This window comes from Oryx dammah, unplaced genomic scaffold, assembly GCF_014754425.2.
Source record: "Oryx dammah isolate SB20612 unplaced genomic scaffold, SCBI_Odam_1.1 HiC_scaffold_25, whole genome shotgun sequence".
Taxonomy (NCBI): domain Eukaryota; kingdom Metazoa; phylum Chordata; class Mammalia; order Artiodactyla; family Bovidae; genus Oryx; species Oryx dammah.
The window spans coordinates 36,182,478-36,207,009 of record NW_024070209.1 but is presented as its reverse complement, the minus strand read 5'-3'; the positions used below and the strand labels follow the sequence as shown (position 1 = coordinate 36,207,009).

The 24,532-nt window shown below is 38.2% G+C and overlaps 1 protein-coding gene and 1 non-coding gene across 4 annotated transcripts in view; one reads left to right on the top strand and one right to left on the bottom strand.

Moving 5' to 3' along the window:
• ACYP2 (acylphosphatase 2) overlaps nt 1–24,532 on the bottom strand; it is a 183,347-nt gene that overhangs the window by 144,312 nt on the left and 14,503 nt on the right. For 2 of the 3 annotated variants that reach the window (XM_040224833.1, XM_040224834.1), the window contains exons 2-3: nt 21,959–21,975; nt 20,090–20,199 (exon numbers count right to left, since the gene is read on the bottom strand). In XM_040224833.1, coding sequence (XP_040080767.1) covers nt 20,090–20,199; nt 21,959–21,975 — 127 coding nt within the window. Of the gene's footprint in view, nt 1–19,851; nt 19,910–20,089; nt 20,200–21,958; nt 21,976–24,532 lie in introns of those variants that run through there. The other variant, XM_040224835.1, reaches the window with a different exon arrangement.
• Nucleotides 933–1,004, top strand: TRNAS-AGA. The gene has a single exon. It is a non-coding gene; the product is annotated as a tRNA-Ser (tRNA).

Sequence of the window (24,532 nt, the reverse complement as noted above, 5' to 3'; positions counted from 1 at the left end):
CTGTAGATATTTTTCATGTTTCTAGTTTTCCAACAGAGTAACTGATATCGAATAAGTTACATTAAATTTTTCTCCCAAAATTACATCTTCTCAGTGAATTTTTGTTCTTCTGAAAAACGTCTGTCTTCCATATCACCATAGAACGTCATGAAAAACACACATGCACACACACACACACACACACACAGATAGAACATCTAATGGAACTTTCTTAATAACACTATCAGTTTGTAAAAGGATTTAAATGAATAAAGTATAAAAATACTAGCAAAGCACTTTGGGATTCTTAGATGATAAAGTTAGGAAAAACTAGCAAGTCTGTTAACATAGAAATTCATGCCACTAATGGTCTGTCAGAGAAAAGTTATTTTTACAAATATTAAATAACTTTGAATCTGACACTACCTAATTATTCATGAAATCCATTGCTTCATTCCTATCCACTCTGTAACTGCTAGAAATTTAAAACAATGGCGTTTCATAGTCAGAGCAAAAGGCTGTTATAATTTGACATTCCATACAAATGCTATTTGTGAAAAGATAAATACAATTATATTGACGAATACATCTATTCTACTTCTGACTCAAACTAAACACATTTTAAGTATATATATGTTATCAACTCTGTACTGAACCATAGAATCTTAGTCGGGCAGGACCTTCGAGGCCACCTATGCTAACTTAATGCTTCCCAGGTGGTGCAGCGGTAAAGAATCTGCCTGCCAGTGCAGGAGACACGGGAGACTTGGGTTTGAGCCCTCGGTTGGGAAGATCCCCTGGAGGAGGCAACGGCAATCTGCTCCAATATTCCTGCCTGGAAATTCCACAGAGGAGGAGGAAAATTCCAGAGGAGCTGGCAAGTTACAGTCCACTGGGTTGTGAAGAGTTGGACACGACTGAGTGAGCACATACACACACAGCACATACTACCTTCCCTGGTGGCTTAGAGGTTAAAGCATCTGCCTAGAATGCGGGAGACCCAGGTTCGATCCCTGGGTCGGGAAGATCCCCTGGAGAAGGAAATGGCAACCCACTCCAGTACTCTTGCCTGGAGAATCCCATGGAGGGAGGAGCCTAGTAGGCTACAGTCCATGGGGTCACAAAGAGTCGGACACGACTGAGCGACTTCACACCATCCAATGAGTGAGATCCTCTCTAACACCCTTGACTCTTATCTCTACCAGGAGTCTGAAACACTTTCTGTTAAAGGCCTGAGAGTAAACACCTTGTGTCCATCCACTCTCTGTTGCAAATGTTCATCACTGCCTTTGTAGCACAAAAACAACAGCAGACAAAACAGGAACAAATGGGCATGGCTGTGCCCCCAATAAATCATTATTTATAAAACAGAGAGTAGACCAGATCTGGCCAGAATGCCACAGTATGCCAATGCCTGATATAGACCCCTCCCAGTTACTGATAAAATTCCATTAGATACCTTTGACACCTTCAGAGGAAAATTCTCTGCTGGGGGGACTGAAATAAGCAAATTCACCCATTGCTATAAATAAATATTGCCTTCTGAAACAACACAAAACATCTCTCCTTTGCCTTGTATCAGTCCTTCAAATACTTGAAGTAAACAATCATGATTCCCTCAAGTAGTACTTTCTCCAGTCTAAATACCCCCATGCCGTCAAGCATTCCTTCTATTATGACCCAGTTTTCCAGACCACGTGACCAACTGATCATTCTGTTGTATACATACCCGAGTCCATTACCCTTTGAAGTGCAGAGTAGAGATACATAACATATGGTTTTCAAAATATGCAGTAATCAAGATGGAATTTTAATTTTAGAATTTGGCTCACTGTCTTCAAATACAAATGTTTTTAGTTTCCTGGGGGTTTTGCTTCAACAAAATTACTATTTAGTCTTTAAGAAAAATATATTTTGTGTAGATATGGCCAAAGGTTAATGCCCAGTGTCATAACTCTATATATTAATTTTAAATGATTACCAAGAAATAGAAAGTACTTTTTGTTTCATTTTGAAACAAAAAAAAAAGTGGGCTTAATAAAACGATGAATTTGAAATAGTTCCTACACATCAAAATATGTTGGCAGAACTTACCTCTACAATTGGAATCATAGCGGAATTTACAAAAGAAAACCATCAGTCATTTTTTCAGAGAAAATGAAACACAGAAGAGGAAGAAAAACACACACACAGACACATACATCTGCAGTGTGTCCTTGGATGTTTCTGGCCTGTTAGCAAGAACAGAGCATGGTTGCGATAGTCAGAGCCAGGATAAACTTCTAAACGATGGTCCTTGTTTTATTTCACATTTCAATAACTTGGGAAGAAAACATATCCATGTTTTAAAAGATAATTTAGTTCTAATTTCCATGACTTATTATCATAGCATTCTAAAAAATGTTTTAATAACTAGAAAAAAATAATTTCATATTTATATATAAATACACTACATTTGGTCTGACTTTATAACCCATTTCTGTAACTTACTGTACTTTAATTTTTTGATAATTCAGTACCTTAAAAAGTATATTGCACATAGTAAATGCTAGAGGAGTAACAGGGAAGGCAATGGCACCCCACTCCAGTCCTCTTGCCTGGAAAACCCCATGGACGGAGGAGCCTGGTGGGCTGCAGTCCATGGGGTCGCTAAGAGTTGGGCACGACTGAGCGACTTCACTTTCACTTTTCACTTTCTTGCATTGGAGAAGGAAATGGCAACCCACTCCAGTGTTCTTGCCTGGAGAATCCCAGGGACGGGGGAGCCTGGTGGGCTGCCGTCTATGGGGTCGCACAGAATCGGACACGACTGAAGCGACTTAGCAGCAGCAGCAGAGGAGTAAATTCATTGTTTAAAGTATAAATATTTTTATTTGTACCAACATCACAATTTATGTTTGTTAAGTCTGATTTAAACTCTCTGGTGTCTGCTTCCTGCTTGCTTTATCATCACAAAAGCTCTCCCTGGGTAATCCCATCCATGTACAAGACTGCAAACACTATCCACATACAGATGACAACCAAATTTGTTTCTCCAGCCCAGTTTCTCTGCAGGGATGACCCAAATATCTGAGAGCAGAGTGGCACTTCCACCTGGACAGTCCAAGTGCCACTAAGACAGCAAGAGCAAAGATGGAACGCCCTGGGTGATCTCATGACGGGGGTGTTTGCTGATTACTCGTTAGGTGCCATGTGCTGTGCTCAGCGCTTCATACGGATTTTCTCAGCTGATCTTCACAGTGCAGTTAAACATGGCATTTCCTTTTACCTGAAACCCCATTCAAATGATAGCATCCAAAATATGAAATACGTAACCAACACCACTCACTAACTACCTAGTATCCATCCCCTTGCCCTTCTTCCTGGATGAACTGGAACAACAATTTGTTCAGGGCATCAATATGTCAAACCAATTTCTTAGTCTTCTTTGCAGCAAGGAGTAACTATAGGACCATATAGGAGCCAGTCTGTTTTGGGAAGTTCAGGAAACAACACAATCCTTATTCTTTCCTTCCTTCCTCCTGACTTAATGATGGATATTATGTGCAGCTTCACCTTTTCATTTTTTTGAGCATCAGGGAAAGGCCAAGAGAAGCACAGAGACACTAGCCCTCATATCACTGAGCTATTGAACCAAGGCCAGTAACCATCTATCTCCATACTTGTTACTGAGAGAAATGAACTCCTGTATGTTACAACCATTTTCAGTATGGTTTTCTACCAAACTACTGCTGAAAACAGTCCTGTTAGGTACAAAACTGTAGTGTGAATTAGAGGCTTCAACAAACTAGAGTAAAACAGGAGAAAACAAACTAGAAGAAAGAGCAACAGACTAGGAGGAAGAGCAACTGCACAGAAAAACAGAGGATGTTACAGCCCAAGTGTCTGCAGTGTGTTAGTTGCTCAGTTGTGTCTGACTCTTTGAGACCCCATGGACTGTTGCCCACCAGGCTCTTTCATCCATTGGCTTTCCCAGGCAAGAATACTGGAGTGGGGAGCCATTTTCTCCTCCAGAGAATTTTCCCAACCCAGGAATCAAACAAATGTCTCCTGCACTGTAGTCAGATTCTTTACTGTCTGAGCCACCTGGGAAGCAAAACCAACGAGAAACAAGTTGACTTACCTCATAGAACCCATGGAAGATTGGGGATTTGGAGGCACCAAGGCACCAAAGTACTTCACTCAATATGCCAACAAATTTGGAAAACTCAGCAGTGGCCACAGGACTGGAAAAGGTCAGTTTTCATTCCAAACCCAAAGAAGGGCAAAGCCAAAGAATGTTCAAACAACCACACAACTGCACTCATTTCAAATGCTGGCAATACTCAGAATCCTTCAAGCTAGGCTTCAGCAGTAGGTGAATCAAGAACTTCCAGATGTATAAGCTGGATTTAGAAAAGGCAGGAATCAGAGATCAAATTGCCAACATCCACTGGATCATAGAAAAAGCAAGAGAATTCCAGAAAAACATCTACTTCTGCTTCATTGACTACATTAAAGCCTTTGACTGTGTGGATCATAACAAACTGGAAAATTCTTCAAGAGGTGGGAATACCAGAACTCCTTACCTGCCTCCTGAGTAACCTGTATGCAGATCAAGAGGCAACAGTTAGAACCAGACATAGAACAACAGACTGGTTCAAAATTGGGAAAGGAGTACATCAAGGCTATATATTGTCACCCTGCTTACTTAACTTATATGCAGGGAACATCATGTGAAATGCTAGGCTGGATGACTCACAAGCTGGAATCAAGATTTCTGGGAGAAATATCAACAACCTTAGATATGCAGATGATACCACTTTAATGGCAGAAAGTAAAGAGGAACTAAAGAGCCTCTTGAAGAAGGTGAAAGAGGACAGTGAAAAGGCTGGCTTAATAGTTTACATTAAAAAACACTAACATCATGGCATCTGGTCCCATTACTTTATGGAAAATGTGAGTGGTGGAAGAGTGGAAACCATGACATATTTTCTTTTCTTGGGCTCCAAAATCACAGCAGATGGTGACTGCAGCCATGAAGTTAAAAAACACTTGTTCCTTGGAAGAAAAGCAATGACAAACTTAGACAGTGTATTAAAAAGCAGAGACATCGCTTTGCCAACAAAGGTCCATACAGTCAAAGCTATGGATTTTTCCAGTAGTCGTGTATGGATATGAGAGTTGGACCATTAAGGCTCAGCACCAAAGAACTGATGCTTTCAAACTGTAGTGCTGGAGAAGGCTCTTGAAAGTCCCATGAACTGCAAGGAGATCAAACAGATCAATCCTAAAAGAAATTAGTCCTAAATATTCACTGGAAGGACTGACACTCAAGCTGAAGCTCTAATACTTTGGCCACCTCATGCAAAGAGCTGACTCACTGGAAAAGACCCTGATGCTGGGAAAGACTGAGGGCAAGAGAAGAAGGGAGTGACAGAGGATGAGATGGTTGGGTGGCATCACTGACTCAACAGACATGAATTTGAGCAAGCTCCGAGAGACAGTGAAGGACTGGGAAGCCTGGTGTGCTGCAGTTCATGGGGTGGTTGAGAGCCAGTCATGACTTAGAGATTAAACAACAACAACAATAAGGACTGCAGAAGACAAGACCTAAAGATTTAGCATTTGCAGCTCCCCAACAAAAAGCCAGCTCTCCATCAGTCACCACCATTCCTCAAGTCAACAAGTCTGCAATTACATGTTTGAAAATTTCCTTAAGAATCTGTTTATTCTTGGCTGTCTGTTCATATTTATGAGAAAGTCACTGGAATATGATTGTAGTGCAGGGCTGGATACAAAAGAGAGAAGCAAAACTTTCAGGAAAAAAAAGACAAGGAGGAGTGAAAGGAAAAAAAGAAACATAGAGGAAACAAAAAGCAAAAAGCAGAAGAAAACTGCAAAATCACATTTTCCTCAAATAAATATGAAAATAAAAAAAAAAACAAGAACAAAGCGCTATGAAGTAGAAACACTCAAAATATTGGAGCAGAAACAAACAAAATTAATAGGAAGTTTGGAAGATGAAGTTGAGACAATTTCCCAGAAAATGAAGTTTGGAGACTAGGTGAGAAAAGTCAAAAATTAGAGGATCAGGGCCATGCAGAAATCTCAAAAGACGAGAACCATGAAGTGAGAGAGAGGAACTTCCCTGGAGGTCAAGTGGTTAAGAATACACCTTCTAATGCAGGGGACTTGGGTTCAATCCCTGGTCAGAGTACTAAGATCAGAGTACTAAGATCCCACATGCCGTGGGGCAATTAAGCCTGCATACTGCAACAAATGAAGTCCACAACTAAAGAAAGCCTGCTTGCCACAAGGAAGACCCAGTGAAGCAAAGAAAAATAAAAATTTTAACAGTGAGAGAGGGAGAAATTGTCAAAGGAAGACAAGTCTCCTTCTCTAAGAGCCCAACATCTAAAGTGAAATCAAAACATGCATGAAGGTAGATGATTGTGAAAATGCGGAAAAAGAAGAAATTGAACATCTAAAAAGTTTTCTGATAGGAACAAACAGGTGTGGCTCCCAAACCTTTGTATGAAAATGACATCAAATCTCTCAGCAGCAACACAAGAAATCATGGAACTATGCCTTCATAGTTCTGAATGGAAGATGACTTGGGGCATAAGATTTTATAACTCCAACAACCGAGTATGAGGGCAGATGAAGGCAGGCAAGGACAAAAACTTTTTGTCTCTCAGGAACCTTTTGGGGGGAAGCATATAGAGAATTAGGTTTCAACAAAATAAGGGACTAAATCAAGGTAATAAAAACATGTGACTGAGGAAAGAGAAACCCACTTTATGAAATGGGCAAGGGGCTAAACACCAGAATGACTGCTGTTTAGGAAGAGAGGAAGACAAGCTTCTGGGGAAAAGTATAACTGATAGGTTATGAGATGTACTTGGACATTTGGAGGTAGGTCTTCTCTGGGGGTTAGAAAAATAGTTTGATAGGTATATGGAGTTTCTTTTAGAGAAAAACAGTAAAGTGTTAGATTGAACAATATGAAATTTCTGTTTTGTAGTTCCAAATTTTGTCCAACATTGGCTATTTTATATGGTTCAATGTAACTTACAAGTAAGTAACATGATGCAAGATATCTGCATCAAAAACTCTAACAATAGCAAAAGAAAAGTTGGAGGAATATGTGAAATAAGAATGTCAGATATTGTTATTGAAACTAGGTAACAGACACATGGAGTTGGTTCATTGTCCTGTATATATCTGAACATCCCATAAGAAAAATGAGCAAAAACAAAAGAAGGAAAGAAACTCATGACAACAGAAAATATGCAAAAGTTCAATAATCTTTCAAACACCTGGAGGAATTTCCACTTAGCACTGCTCAGATGAGATGTAGTTACGGGACCACTGGGCACAGAAAGAAAAAGTCAATGAAGGCCCATCTGCCCTAGACCATCCCTCACAGTGGGTCAGGCAACGTCAGGGGGTTTCACATCCCCGATTCCATCCTTGAGAGCTTCCAAGGTGGCACAGTGGTAAAGAATCTCCCTGCCAATGCAGCAGACATGGGTTTGATCCCTGGATGGGAAAGATCCCCTGGAGTAGGAAATAGCAACCCACTCCAGTATTCTTGCCTGGAAAATCCCATGGACAGAGGAGCCTTGTGGGCTACAGTCCACAGAGTCTCAAACAGTCGGACATAACTTAGCTACTGAGCATGACGGCAGCAATTCCACCCCTTCCTTGATGCGTTGACTCCAGTGATTCTAAGGATTGCTCTGCACAACAAAACAGTACTGACAGCTTAGGTCTAACATTGAATAAGGCAATCATTTTTCACTGCCCATCAATTTCCTCCCAGTTCATTTCTCTTCTTGTCCAAACCAGAGTCCAGGATTCATCATTCTATTCATACCCTATAAATACCCTTAAGTCCTGGCTCTCTCATTTCTGGTCTTTGTAGCTGGCAACAACCAGACCTGGAATGAACCCTACCTCCTGCTTTCTCTGCATCTGTACACAGAAAACTAAATATTACTGGAGAAAATCACTTAAACCAATTGACAGGCTTAATGTTATATTTATTATTGCAAATCATAAACTGGCAATTTTACTCTTGTTGCTGTTTTAAAAGCAGCTAAGTAACTTTAAAGAAACAAAGTGTAAAAAAAGAAAGAAAGTGTAAAACCAACAGCCAATCTCAAAACAAAGCAATGGATGCCAAAACACTGTCATGGCACCCACAAGGAACTAAAAAAATAAATGGCAAGTTAGAATTCTACTCACAGCAAAGATATTTTTCAAGAATGAAGGTAAAATAAAAAAACATGGAGACAAAAAAATCTAAAACAGTTTTGAGGTAACACATCACCAGCAGGCCTAAATTAAAGAAAATACTAAAGAACATTCTTTTGGCAGAATGGAAATTTTCCTACATAGATGCCCAGAGAATTTAGGAAGGAAAGGAGCAACAAAAATGACAAATATATGGAAAAATCCCCCTAATACTGACTTTTAAAAATAATGTCTTATGAGATCTAAAATAGAAAATTAAAATATACCACAAGAGCATCCAAATAAGCAGGGAGATAAATGGACGTAAAATATCCTATAGATCTAGCACGGTTGGAAAAGAGAATAAAAACACAAATTAATATCAAATTTTGACAAGTTATAGTTGTATGTTGTATCTCCAGGGAAAGAACTAGTAAAAGAAATAAAATATACAACTTCTAAGCTAATAGACAATAAAAGTAGAATAATAAAAAACAGTCAATTCAAATGAAGGCTAGGAAGAGGAAACAACATAGAACTGATAAAGCAAGTGGAAAGAACATAGGAAGATACAAATTAAATTCTGAATATATCAGTAATTCCATTAAGCTTAAATGGACTAAATAGCCTAATTTAAAAACAAAGGTTATATGACTACATAAAGAAACAAAACTCAACAATATGCTGTTTACAATGGACACATGTAAAACATAATGAGAAAGAAACACTGAAAATAAAACAATGGGAAAAATTCTTTGCAAATACATTTAGAAATTAAACCCATATAACTATTAATATCAGGTAAAACACACACACAAAGTAACTTTAAGGCAAAAAACATGATTAAAGATAGAAACACTTTACAATGATAGAAGGCTTAAGTCACCAGGAGACTATATGTCTAAATTTGCCCGTGTCAAACACTGATAACATGGACTAAAAATACTATACATATGTATATATAGTATTCTGTCAATTTATATATATCAGTTTATATTTTTGTCAATATATTTATAAATATATCTACCAGAGAATATATATATATGTGTGTGTGTGTGTGTGCATATATATATATACATGTATAAGTTTAGTTGCTCAGTCATGTCCGACTCTTTGCAACCCCAGGGACTGTAGCCTGCCAGGCACCTCTGTCCATGAAATTCTCCAGGCAAGAATATTGGAGTGGGTAGCCATTTCCTTTTCCGGGGGATCCTTCCAACCCTGGGATGGAACCTGGGCCTCCTGCATTGCAGGCATTCTTTACACTCTGAGCCACCAGGGAAGCTCCAGTATACTAGTATTTAAATATACATAGTCTATGGGGTTGCAAGAGTCGGACATGACTGAGCGACTAAACAACAAAAGTAGTACTACTAAAAAACTTATATCAAGTGTGCTGTTTACAAGTAAAATGTTGAAAGTGTGATATCAGTAACAAGACATGGATGCCAGTAATCGCTCCTGCTTCTGCTCAGTATTGTACATAAAGCCCTAATCAGTGTAGAGGGCAAGGAAAAGAAATAAAACATGAAAGAATAGGGACGTAAAAAATAAAACTCTCATTATCCTCAGATGATAAATATACAAAATTCAAAAGAATCATGTAAATTATTGCAATCAACAAGTAGGTCTAGAAAAGTCTCTGAAAATAAGGCAATATACAAAACTCAATTGTATTTCTATATATTAGCAACAAACATAAAAAATGCTTTAAAAGGTCACATTTATAATAGCATCAAAACTACCAAATCGGAGAAGGCAATGGCATCCCACTCCAGTATTCTTGCCTGGAAAATCCCATGGATGGAGGAGCTTGGTAGGCTGCAGTCCATGGGGTCACTGAGAGTCAGACATGACTGAGCGACTTCACTTTCACTTTTCACTTTCATGCATTGGAGAAGGAAATGGCAACCCACTCCAGTGTTCTTGCCTGGAGAATCCCAGGGACAGAGGAGCCTGGTGGGCTGCCATCTATGGGGTCGCACAGAGTCGGACACGACTGAAGTGACTTAGCAGTAGCAGCAAACTACCAAATACCTCAGGAGGAAATATGTAGGACCTTTATGCAGAAAATTATCATATACTATTGAGAGAATTAAAGAAAAAATAAATGAGAGATTTATCATATTTATGACATAAATTCTAACTAAATTTATCTAAAAATTCAGTGCAATCCCAGTCAACAAGTTATTTTGTGGAACTTGATCTAAAACTTACATGGTAATGAAAGGCACTGAAATAGCCAACACAAAGCTGATGAAGCATGAGTTAGAATAACTTGTCTACCAGACGCCAGGACTTAGGAGAAAGCTACGAAAACTAACATGGCATGGCAGTGATGCAAAGATAGACAAACAGGCCAATGAAACAGAATAGAGAATCCTGAAACAGATCCTTGCATATGACCCATGGACACTTAATCCAAGGTGATACTACAGGAGAAAGAGATTTGCTTTATACTAATTCATCAACCCATACATTTATATATTATGCATTTTTCTATGTATATGTTATAGGTGAAAGTCACTCAGCTGTGTCCAACTTTTTGCGACCCCACGGACTGTAGCCCCCAGGCTCCTCTATGATGGGGATTCTCCAGGCAAGGATACTGGAGTGGGTTGCCATGCCCTCCTCCAGGGGGTCTTCCTAACCCAGGGATCAAACCCAGGTCTCCTGCATTGCAGGCAGATTCTTTACCAACTGAGCCACCAGGGAAGCCCAAGAATACTGGAGTGGGCAGCCTATCCCTTCCCCAGGGGACCTTCCTGACCCAGGAATCAAACTGGGGTCTCCTGCACTGCAGGTAGATTCTCTACCAATTGAGCTACCTGGGAAGCCCCTTGTATGTGTTATAGATCACTATTAAAAAAAAAAAAAACAAAAACAAAAAAATGAGTGTATTGATGATTAAAAGTAATGATAGTAAAGTAATACAGAAGAATAAAATCAAACTACAAACTACTATTACACTAAATATAAAGAAACTAAGTTAGTGTATAACCAATTACACTAAATTTGAAGGACTGAATTCTATCACTCAAAGAGAAAAATTTTCAAAATGTGTTAAACAACTAAACATAGCTCTATGCTGTTTATAAAAAGCACCCTTAAAATGATCAAGAAAGGATAAAAATATAAAGGTAAGCATAGAAATACAAAAGAAATATAAATTTAAAAGAAAGAAGGGGTAGCAAGATAGAAATTAAAAGCATTAAAATATATAAAGACAAGCAATACACAATGAAAAAGATACTGTTTATGAAGATGACACAAGTTATAAGTGTATGTATCAAACACAACAGCAAAAAATATAAAGAAAATTAAATTGCACTGATAATGATGAAAATAGTTATACAGAAAGAATTTGATACACTTCTTTCATGGGAATTCCTTGTCAATCCAGTGATTAAGATCACACTTTTACTGCCAAGGGCCTGGGTTTGATCTCTGGTCAGGAAACTAAAATCCCATTAAGTCCCATGGTGTGAAAAAAAAATACACCTTTTTCACAACTAAATGGATTTAGTTGTCAAAGAATGGAATAATATAATCAACACATTCACAAATAAAGAGATAACTAGCTAGCTACATAGATAGACAGACATACAGATATGAAATCTTTTCGGGTCTTTCTTAACAGCCAGCATTGTTAGGTGTCTCCCTAACAGCCATGCCTGTCTCTCTTCCTTTTTAAAAAAATAATGCTTATTTATTTATTGGCTGTACCGGGTCTTCATTGCTGCGCGGGCTTTTCCCTAGTTTCGGTGAGCACAGGCCACTCCTCATTGCAGGGCAGGGGCTTCTCACTGCAGTGGCTTCTCCTGTTGCAGAGCACAGGCTCTAAGTGCACGCACTTCGGGAGTTGTGGCTCATGGGCTCTAGAGTGTAGGCTCAATAACTGTGGCACACAGGCTTAGGTGCTCAGAGGCATGTAGAATCTTTCCAGATTAGGGATTGAACCCATGTCTCCTGCATCGGCAGGTGGATTCTTTACCACTGAACCAACAGGGAAGCCGTCTCTTCGTTCTTGATACCAAATCCTACTTTTTAGAAGGAAAGCTAAAAATGCTATAGTGAAAGTGAAGCCGCTCAGTCGTGTCCGACTCTCAGTGACCCCATGGACTACAGCTCACCAGGCTTCTCCATCCATGGGATTTTCCAGGCAAGAATACTGGAGTGGGTTGCCATTTCCTTCTCCTGGGGAATCTTCCCAACCCAGGGATCGAACCCTGGTCTCCCACACTGCAGGCAGACTCTACCATCTGAGCCACCAGGGAAGCTAGATAAAAATGCTAGATACTTTCCTAATACCACTTGCAGCCAGGACACAGGCCTGAGATCTTGTTCTGTCCAGTGGGACCTGTAGGGAAGTCTGCTGGGGTCTTTTAAGAATATTCTCTCTGAGAAGAGATCATCATGTGATGAAAAAGCCTCACATGCCTTCTGCTTTGAATTGATTCTGTGACGATGTCAAGGACTTGCAGGAAAGTAGAAGAGATAGAAAAGTTTGCAGGGTCCCAGAGAAACTGACCCCAGAACCCTAACATAATAGAGCCACTGAACCAGCTGTGGAACTACTACCTGCCCCAGTCTTTTTGGAAAGTAAGCAGAATCAGCCCCTTCATTAAGCTACTTTTAATCAGATATTCTATCTCTTGCAGCCTACAGCATCCTAACTGGATCACCCATTCTAACTGATCTATCCAAAATAAATCATGTCATAAGAATGGTTTAACAATTTTTTAAAGTAGAGATCTTTTAGGCCCCATTCTCAGATCTTCAGCAAATAACAATAAACATATGTAATAAAAGGCAACTAAAAAACATAATCACTGGAAACTTAAAAAAACACATGAACAGAATGCCATTGGATATTTTCTCATAGAGCAAATAAAACATGAAATTACAAACTATCCAGAAAACAATGAAAATAACAGTTTTAACAAAACCTATGGAACAACACAATGTGTTTAGGTGAGTGTTAAGTCGCTTCAGTCGTGTCCAACTCTGCAACCCTATGACTCTGCTAACCTATAGACTGTAGCCTGCCAGGGTTCTTTGTCCATGGGGATTCTCCAGGCAAGAATACTGGAGTGGGTTGCCACACCCTCCTCCAGGGGATCTTCCTGACCCAGGGATCAAACCCGCATCTCTTATGTCTCCTGCATTGGCAGGCGGGTTCTTTACCACTGCTGCTGCTGCTGCTAAGTCGCTTCAGTCGTGTCCAACTCTGTGTGACCCCATAGATGGCCTCCTACCAGGCTCGTCTGTCCCTGGGATTCTCCAGGCAAGAACACTGGAGTGGGTTGCCATTTCCTTCTCCAATGCATGAAAGTGAAAAGTGAAAGTGAAGTCGCTCAGTCATGTCTTTACCACTAGCGCCACAGAAATGCCTGCATGCGTGCTTAGTCACTTCAGTCGTCTCCGACTCTGTGTTCCCATGGACCATGGCCCACCAGGCCCCTCCGTCCATGGGATTTTCCAGGCAAGCACACTGGAGTGAGTTGCCATTTCCCTTCTCCAGTGATAAAGTAGGAAGTGAGTGAAGTGAGTGAAATGAAGTCACTCAGTCATGTCCAACTCTTTGCGACCCCATGAACTGTAGCTTACCAGACTCCTCCATCCATGGGATTTTCCAGGCAAGAGTATTGGAGTGGGTTACAGAAATGCCTAATCACTATCATTAACCTAAAAAGACTAAAACTAAAGGCAACTACCACTCATGTTGAAGACTCAGAGGCCAAGCAACAAAGAAATAAAAAAGAGGGAATTAATAATAAAGATAAAGGCTGAAATTAAGGAAATGGAAAACCAAAAAAGTAGAAATGATTAATAAGTCCAAAAGCTGTTTTTTAAGATATACCAACAAAACAGATAAATTTCTTCTGAGACAGATTAAAAATGAAAGTGAAAGTGAAAGTCACTCAGTTGTGTTGGACTCTTTGTGACCCCATGGACATATATATTCCACGGAATTCTCTAGGCGAGAATACTGGAGTGGGTAGGCTTTCCCTTCTCCAGAGGATCTTCTCAGCCTAGTAATCGAACCGGGGTCTCTTGCATTGCAGGTGGATTCTTTACCAACTGAGCTATCAGGGAAGCCCAAAGGGAAATGAGGAGAGAATCAAACTTTACAAGATTAGGAATTTTCAAAGGAGATATAAACACAGATACAAAAGAGATTTTTAAAATTATAAAATCTATGACCACAGACTTGAAACCCTAGGACAACTGGATAGTTCTCTAGCAAGATATAAATGAATATCTTTTATATTCATTTATAATATAGCAAACCCAAACACACCAACTACAATAGATCAGATTGGAAAGGCCTATTATTAAGAAGGCACTAAGACCGAGTGATTTCAGCTAACCTAAGAACAGTAATTCAGCATTATTTAAATTATGTCAGAATGAATGAAAAGGGAAACAATACATTTCATGAGTCAGCAAAATTTTTAACACCAAAACCTGATATAGTAACCACCCTACACCAAAAAAGGGAAACTATAATCTTACTTTTTAAGTTACAGATGAAAAATTTCTAAATAAAACATTGGGAAGCAGTATTTAGGAATGACTCAAGACAATAACACAATATGACCAACCAGAGCTTCATTCAAGGAACACAAGATTGAAAGTCAATGTAATGAAGTATATTTACCAAAAATCAACAGCACACATCAATATGCTTGGTGAAAAAAGAAAACCATTTTGAATAAAATTGGAAATCAGACAGGAATGCTTGCTATGGCTATTATTATTTAACACTGTCATGAGGATGCCTGGCAAATGAAATAAACACTGGGAAAAAAGATACACTATTTTTGCTAAATACAGAGTTGTATACTTAGGAAATCCAATAGACTATAGTTTACAAAAAAAAAAACAAAACAACAGCAAACAGTCATATCTGGTATACTTAACAAGAATATTTGATAAGGTAACTCTATGATACAAAATAAATTTACAAACATCACTAGGCTTTTCTTATTCTGGCATAAACACCCAGAAACAAAAATGGGAAAAATATTCCATGTACAATAATGAAAAAAGCAATACAATATTGTTATAGACTGAATGTATCCTCCCCAATTCACAGGTTAATAACTTCATTTCCAATGTGACAGTTTCTGGAGGTGGGGCCTTTGAGAGGTAATTAGGTCATGAGGATAGAACCCAAATAAATTAGATTAGTGTCCTGATAAGAACAGGCCAGAGAGCTAGCTAGCTTTCTTTGTGCCAGTGGAAGGAAACAGTGAAAAATCAACTGTCTGCAACCCAGAAGCGGGCTCTCACCAGAACCCGACCAAGCTTATACCCTGATCTTGCACTTCTAGCCTCCCTGACTCTGAGATTTCAATTTCTGTTGTTTATAAACCACCCAGTCTAGATGCTTTGTTATAGCAGCCCAAACTGACTAAGACAAAGAGGAATAAACTCTGAAAGGAAAGCATAAAACTTATATGATGACAACCATAAAATCACACTGAAAGATAAATTTTAAAATCTGAGCAAATGAAAAGATATCTATATTCTTTTTTATATATAATTAAATTTATTTTTTAAATTTATTTCTTTTTAATTGAAGGATAGTTGCTCTACAACATTGTGTTGGGTTTCTGCCACACATCAACATGATAGGTAGATATCCATATTCTTAGATGGAAAGAGTTAGTATCAATTCTCTTAATATCATAAAAAATGTGCAATTAAAAAGCAAGTAAGATATGGGCTCCTAAAAGAGGAAAGAGACATTAGGTATTATAAAAGCTGAGGAAATTAGAATAAACTATTGGCTCTACTTAATACCAGTGCATCAGTACTGGCTCATTAATTGTAATATATGTACCATACTAATATAAAATGTAAATGGGGAAAATGTGAGGAGTACATAGAAACCCTCTGTACTATCTTCACAATTTTTCTGTAAATCTAAAACTGTTTTTAAAAATAAAGTTTTATTTAAAAAATATTTGTTAAGACAATTAAGTCTTTTTTACAAAAACCTATTCTAATTAAATAGATAAAAGTATCTTAAAGTTTAGAGAGAAAAATAAATGCCCAAGAAAGCAAAAAAAGAATGAAAAAGAATAATGAAAGAAAATATAAAGTCACTGTAATTAAATCAATATGGAATATTAGTATAAGAATAGATACATCAAGCTATACTTGGTCACCTGATACAAACAGCTGACTCACTGGAAAAGAACTTGATGCTGGGAAAGATTGAGGGCAGAGGGGAAATGGGGTGATAAAGGATGAGATGGCTGGATGGGATCATTGACTCAATGGACATGAGTTTGAGCAAACTCATGGAGATAGTAAAGGATAGGTAAGCCTGGAGTAGTGCAGTCTATGGGGTCACAAAGAGTCAGACACAACTGAGCAACGGAACAGCAACCACAACAACGAGATATATCAGTCAGTGGACCAGAACAGAACAGCCAGAAAAAAATCCAGTTTACATGAGATTTTAATAAATGACAAAAATGTACTTCAATTCAATGGGGAAAGAGTGACTATTTAATAAATGGTGCTGGCACAACTGGCAAGCCATCTGGTAGAAAATAGTCTTCACTCTTATAAATAAAAAACAAATTCCAGATGGAATAGATGCATAGTATAATAAATACAGCCATTAAAAAATTAAAAGGAAAGCTAGGAAACAGCACTTACAATCTGTTTTCTAAACCAGAAAGAAAAGACAGCCATATTTGAGTTTATAAAAATGAAACACAATTTATGTGACAAAAGCTTTTATAAACAAAACTAATAGGCAAATGATAGATTTGGGAAAACACTTGGAAAAGAAGTAACCGGTCATGAGTTAATAGTCATCACCAATATACAAAGCGCTCTTAAAAACTGGCAAGAGACAAACAATCCAGTGGGAAAATTGGTACAAGATGCGAAAATGGAATCTATGAGAACAAATCTACACTGCATGAAGATGCTCCAACTAACTAGCAATTAGAGAAGTGCAAATTACAGTAAAATATATACACATATATATATATACACATTCCTCTACACCCAGTCAGATGAAAGAAAATGAGAGAGCAACAACCGTCAACAGGATAAAGAGAAAAAAAATTGTTTACAGCTGTTGAAAAGCAGCTGGGCAAATATTTTTAAATTAAAAGTACATTGACACTTCAACCAACAAATCACACTCCTGGAAATCGATCCCACAAAAACAAAATCACAAATAATATGTTTATTACAGCATTGTTCTTACTGCAGAAAAAAATAAAAAGTAACAAAATGAGTTTGCACTGTAAGGTAATAGATAACAATACATTTATACTGTGGAATATTAAGCAGACATTAAAAAGAATGAATTAGTGGTTTATCTTTGACTTGGAGGGATTCTCCTGGATGTATTTTTAAATGATAAAGGCAAGATGCATAGAGGTGGATACACCATGATCCCATTTTTAAAAAGTAAACATTGAACAAAACCCTAAAACATACGTGCACCTGAATATGTTTGTGTGTGTGTGTGCACGCACGTGTGTTATGTGAATGTGAATTTGGAGACAAACATGGAGGGAAACACACAAATCGCTAACAGAGATGATTGACAGTGTGGTGAAGAAGAAGGGTTTCTGGGGCTGAAAAGGAAAAACGGGCAGAATATATGCTATGATTACACTGATAAAAGGAGGTAATGAAAAACTTGCTACAACATGGATTAGGATACATCATGATTGGCATGTGTCCATCCTCCACATGGTCCCCATTTTCAAATTATTTCACAGTCATCTAGCATTTTCTCATTCATTGAACTAAAAAAAATATTAGTTCTGCATGTCAGTGTTTGTAAAGAATCTGTCTGCTAATGACATGGGTTCGATCCCTGGATTGGGAAGATCCCATGAAGAAGAAAATGGCAACCCACTCCAGTATTCCTGCCTGGGAACTCTCATGGACAGAGGAGGCTGGCAGGCTACAGTCCAAATGGTCACAAAGAGTTGGACACAACTTAGCGAATAAACAACAATAACATCATGTAAGTATCATAGTCTTCTCATTTGTGCATTTTGTGACTACTGAAAAATATAATTTTTTCCATTAAATATTATCCCACATGTTATCGAATTGAACTTTGGACCCCACTCTTCAAGTTGAGGTATAGTTTAAGCACAAATGCAAATATGTACTTATATATAAAAAAACTGGAAAAAATAAGGAGTTGGTAGTTATATATTTCCTGATCGTTGAATGTCCATAAAGTTAAAAAAAAAGTAGTAACAGAAAAATATGCATAAAGCTTCCTATTTCAGTAGAAACAAGCAAAATCCTAATTATAAATGTACAATAAAATATTTTAAGTGAAAAAGAAAGCTTCAGAAAGGATTCACAAAGTCACTGGCCCAGGTTACATAAGGGCATACACACGGAGGAAACCAGAATTGAAAGAGACACATGTACCCCAATGTTCATCGCAGCACTGTTTATAATAGCCAGGACATGGAAACAACCTAGATGTCCATCAGCAGATGAATGGATGGGAAAGTTGTGGTACATATACTCAATGGAGTATTACTCAGCCGTTAAAAAGAATGCATTTGAATCAGTTCTGATGAGATGGATGAAACTGGAGCCGATTATACAGAGTGAAGTAAGCCAGAAAGAAAAACACCAATACAGTATACTAACACATATATATGGAATTTAGAAAGATGGCAATGATGACCCTGTATGCAGGACAGCAAAAAAGACACAGATGGGTATAGCGGACTTTTGGACTCAGTGGGAGAGGGAGAGGGTGAGATGATTTGGGAGAATGGCATTGAAACATGTATAATATCATGTAAGAATCGAATTGCCAGTCTATGTCCGATGCAGGATATGGCACGCTTGGGGCTGGTACGCGGGGATGACCCAGAGAGATGTTGTGGGGAGGGGGGTGGGAGGGGGGTTCATGTTTGGGAACGCATGTACACCCGTGGTGGATTCATGTCAATGTATGCCAAAACCAATACAGAATTGTAAAGTAAAAAAAATAAATTATAAAAAAAAAAAGGAGGGAAGTAGAGGGGAGAGGGTGATTACTAGCTTTGCTTTTATACCTCTCTGATATTTTATTACTTCATTTACTACAACAAGGAAAAAAGTATTGCTTTTGAAATCTGAAAATATTACATTAAGAAAACAAAAATAAATTGCAAACAACAAAATAAAATAAATTGGGTATTAATAAGTACCTATCTCATAAGATCTATTGTGTAGATTAAATGAGATAATCCATGTAAAGTATTTAGCATATTAACCTAATATGTTGCAAATGCTCAATAAATAGGAGCTATACTACAAAGTGCAGTGGAAATGGAAACTGAAAAGATAAGGTCTCTGAAAATGACATTGTGTGCACAAGACATTTTCCTCTATGACTGAATCTGATGTCCTTTGCACTGCAAAGACTCTTACTATAGTAACTATACAGCTCATCAAACATAACTTGAATTGACAGTACAAATAAAATTACAATTAGACAAATAAGATAATTAAACAATACAAAAGAACTTCAAGAACCATTCTGAAGCACTGTGCTCCTGCTCCTGTCACAACCACTTAAGGTGAGAAATACTTGGCCCTGAATGTCTCCCTTATATGACGGGAGACTGACAGAACACAGTTCATACAAATTGGGGAATGACGCTAAAGTCCTTTCTGAGGGTCTGCCCAAGTGGGCAATTCATTCCTGAAAGTAGAAATTCCACTCTCAGCTTTAAGAATTTCTTTGCTGGTCTGCATCAAAACATGTTAGTTTAGTGATAGTCTACAAACGAAAATTGGTCCATCAATTCTATTCTTATTGTCCAACCAAATGCTGAAATAAGTTCATAAATCACATGAGTGTGTTACTAGTCTTATTACTTACATGGAATTGACTTTCTCTTCAGGGCCTTGCACTTGGCCTGTCACAGTGCCTTTGCTGGTATTCTTCACCCAGCCAACCACTCCAATTTTCCTAGCCTCATCTTCAGTATACTGGTTTCAGGAGAAAACAAGAGAGACAAAGTCCAGTGTCACACTTGATCCTAATTTTCAAAGAAGTATAGTCACAAAAAAAGCTGATTTTTTTTTTTTTCTAAAATATAGTCTATGCCAAAAACTGTGTAGCTAACCTCTGGTAATACCTACATTTACAAGAACCTTCATTTAAATGGTTTTTGTTTTGTTATGCTAAATTTCACATTCAGTAAAGACAAGCACGTTGTGAGAAAATAAACTGATGGTGGGAATTATTTCAGAAAACAATATTCATGATTCTTTTGGAATCCATAAAACTCAGTTGCATTGCCCTCACAATCTCCTAATGCTAAGCTACACTGTCAATCTGGGTTCCAGACGATGATCACTCCAAGATACTCAATCACTGAGGAAAAATATCTAGTTACGACCAATACAAAGTACTGAAAGAGAAGATTCCAGTGTTTTCTCTTGACTCTGTACTTGCACAAATATTATAATTGTCTACGAGTAAATTTATTTCTCCAGTCATTCTTTTTTAAAATTCTTTTTCCCAATTCCAAATTTAGTTACGCTACCGGCACGTGAAAACCCAGAAACATTTTGATTTTTAATTACTTTAACTTCATCACAACAAAATTCTGTGGAACCAGTCTACTAGCACTTTCTAGAAACATGCTTTTCTCCTATTTGGAGGCCAGGGTAACCAGGAGCTGTGCACTCTGTATGCCCAACTAAGTGAAGCAGTAAAACCAAGATGATTACAGCTAGGACTGCTTAAGGGCTGGTTCTGAAAATAAGTCTTCCCAGAGAATAATGAAAAAGGAAACAATCTGAATTCTAGGGGAGGGTCTATCTCAAAATACGGAGACTCGACTTATGGCAACCTGTTCAAACTCTCAGAGGTTAGGAACTGGGACCTAGCTAGTGACTCCCAGCTTAAGCAGTAAGTGAGAATACATGCCACCTTTAACTTTTAGGAAAGGAGTACCAGATTTTAAAAATAGATATTCTTAAAGTATTTTAAAACAAGTAGATATTTTAAATATTTAAAAGGCAACAAGGGGTTTTAACTTTAAAAATCTAGGGGCTTCCCTGGTGGCTCAGACAGTAAAGAGTCTCCAGCGGGAGACTCAGGTTCTACCCCTGGGTCAGGAAGATCTCTTGAAGAAGGGAATGGCTACCCACTCCAGTATTCTTGCCTGGAGAATTCCACAGACAAAGGAGCCTGGTGGGCTCAAAGTGTTGGGTCACAAAGAGTTGGACACAACTGAGCGACTACTACTTTCTTTCACCTTGGAGTCACTTCCTTATTCAACATGGGCATTTCTCATTGTGCATTTCAACATGTGTATCCTTGTTTGGAGAGATTCTTCCATCCAGGACAAGTGGAAGACCCCACATTTTGTATTAAACATGTGTGTGTGTTTGCTCAGTCACTTCAGCATTAAGCATATATAACCAAAATGTTTAACTTGATCACCCCCAGAGAGGTACTTTTGAAATTCACAGAAATATTAATGAAAAACTAGGAAGGCTGTAATGGACTGCTAGTCTGTCTGTAACTAGTCTATTTTTTAAAAGACTGCTTTTAAAAGACAGTCTTCATAAAAATCTCAGCCAGTAATTTGAAAGAAATACAAATATTTCTTCATTTGCTGTCAAGGACAAGATTAGAACTAAGTATATAGATAGCTGCTCTGTCTCTGTAACTATAAATAACAGTGGAGGGAAGGCAGAGATGGCAGAAGATAATAAACAGATTGTACTGACTTACCATCCTGAAGCAAACACCTGTATGAAAGAAAGATGAAAAGAAATGTTAGTTTGTCTACCTTTAGAAAATTTATATATTGCCTGACTTAGCTTTCTAGTTTATTAAACAGTAAGTAAATGAAATAAACAAAACCTTTAATATCTGAATGCCTTCAGAAAGTGCTTTTTTAAAAACTTCTTTCCTTTTAAAACAAAAAGGGAAAAGGAAGACTATTTTGGAGAAAAAGAACAATGTTCTGAAACCAAAGTACAATGAAATGCCAAACTGCATATCATTCTATTAAAATGCTAAATAAAACAAAATAATTACTACAAGAAGAGTTGAGTATGCTGGCATAAAATTTACCCGCCCTCAGCTTTTGGAATGATTTCTTTAAATGCAAGGACTAAATTCAAGTTTAAATGTAATAAAACATTTCTATTTTAATTCCATATTCTGGAAAAGACAAAAGTACAGAGACAGGACACTGATCTGTGATTGCCAAGGACTGGGAGTGAGGAGAAGAGGGGTGCCAGAAAGGAGCACGAGGGAATTTTCAGGGGTGATTGGACTGTTTTATGTCTCAGCTGTGCTGATGGTGCTTACCTGACTTACAAATCTATGATAATTCATTCAACTGTATACTAAAAAGGGTCAATCTTACTGAATGTAAATTATACCTCAATTATTAAAAATTAGGAAAAATATTGGCAAATCACAGGGAAAGATCAAATCCATTTCAGAGAGGTCAACTGCTTTTCCAAACAGCAACTGAGCCTGGTTAAAATGATACAGAAGATGAGATCAGTGGCTTAGATAATTTTATATAGTTTTGTAAGCAGATTTATAACAAGGAGTATTATTTGTTTCCTGAGGGGAGTGTACTGTGGTACCAGATGAATATGAAAAAAAAGAGTAGTGGAGCAATAAAGACTGGGTAGTATCACAAATGAAATGTTTATGGGGCTATACAAAAGATTTTAAAAGAAACCTATAAAATGTGGAAGAATGATGAGTGAGGAATACTGATTTGAAGGAGAATCAGAAAGGCAATCTATTTTATAGATGGAGAGAAAGACACAAGTTAGTAGATATATTTAAAAGGAATAGGAAAAAACTCAAGAGAAACTTCTGGTCAACCAGACCATGTAAAAGAGAGAAACAAAACAGGCAGAACTGTGGAGAAGCATGCAGTCATTGTATCCTAAGAGAGAGGGGATCCTGGAAGATGCTGACTGAGCAGAGTTGAAGGTTTGGGTCCAGGCATATTGTGCATATCCCTTCTGAGTTTCTCAACAGTGAACAGTCCCAAATAATGTTAGCACTAAGAAAAGAAAGCACACACAAGTAAAGTAGACAGAAACTGGAAACACAGTCTAGCTCTTTGCTACTCAAACAGTGGTCCAGGAACCAGAGGCAATAGCATCACCTGAGGATTTTTAGAAAAATCACTTTCTCAGGCTCCTCCCCAGAACTAAAGAAACAGAAACAGGTTGCATCCAGGAATCTAGTTTTAACATGCTCTCCAGGTAATTTCTCTGCCCACTACAGTTTAGAGGTTCAGTTCAGTTCAGTCGCTCAGTCGTGTCCGACTCTTTGTGACCCCATGAATTGCAGCACGCCAGGCCTCCCTGTCCATCACCAACTCCCGGAGTTCACTCAGACTCACATCCATCGAGTCAGTGATGCCATCCAGCCATCTCATCCTCTGTCGTTCCCTTCTCCTCCTGCCCCCAATCCCTCCCAGCATCAAAGTCTTTTCCAATGAGTCAACTCTTCACATGAGGTGGTCAAAGTACTGGAGCTTCAGCTTTAGCATCATTCCTTCCAAAGAAATCCCAGGGCTGATCTCCTTCAGAATGGACTGGTTGGATCTCCTTACAGTCCAAGGGACTCTCAAGAGTCTTCTCCAACACCACAGTTCAAAAGCATCAATTCTTCAGTGCTCAGCCTTCTTCACAGTCCAACTCTCACATCCATACATGACCACAGGAAAAACCATAGCCTTGACTAGACGGACCATATTCGGCAAAGTAATGTCTCTGCTTTTGAATATGTTATCTAGGTTGGTCATAACTTTCCTTCCAAGGAGTAAGAGTCTTCTAATTTCATGGCTGCTAGTCACCATCTGCAGTGATTTTGGAGCCCACAAAAATAAAGTCTGACACTGTTTCCACTGTTTCCCCATCTATTTCCCGTGAAGTGATGGGAGCGGATGCCATGATCTTCGTTTTCTGAATGTTGAGCTTTCAGCCAACTTTTTCACTCTCCTCTTTCACTTTCATAGCTCCGCCTTAAAGGAAGGTCTGGGAAAGGCTTGCAAAAGGATTTATATTGCAAGTAAGGAATTGTATCACAAAGGAGAAAACTTCAACCTTGCAGAGTACTACAGATCTGATGAGTTCCCCAATAATGTTTTTAAATTCATGTTGGTAATAAATCATATACCTGCATATCAATATTGCTTCAGCTACTTCCCAATTCAGGAACACTACATGAAAGAAACTACAGACAAAGAAAAGGCAAGAAATCCCTGTGCTGTACTCTAACTGGACTTGGTGTTGGAGCAGAGCAGGCATAATCTATCACTCAGGT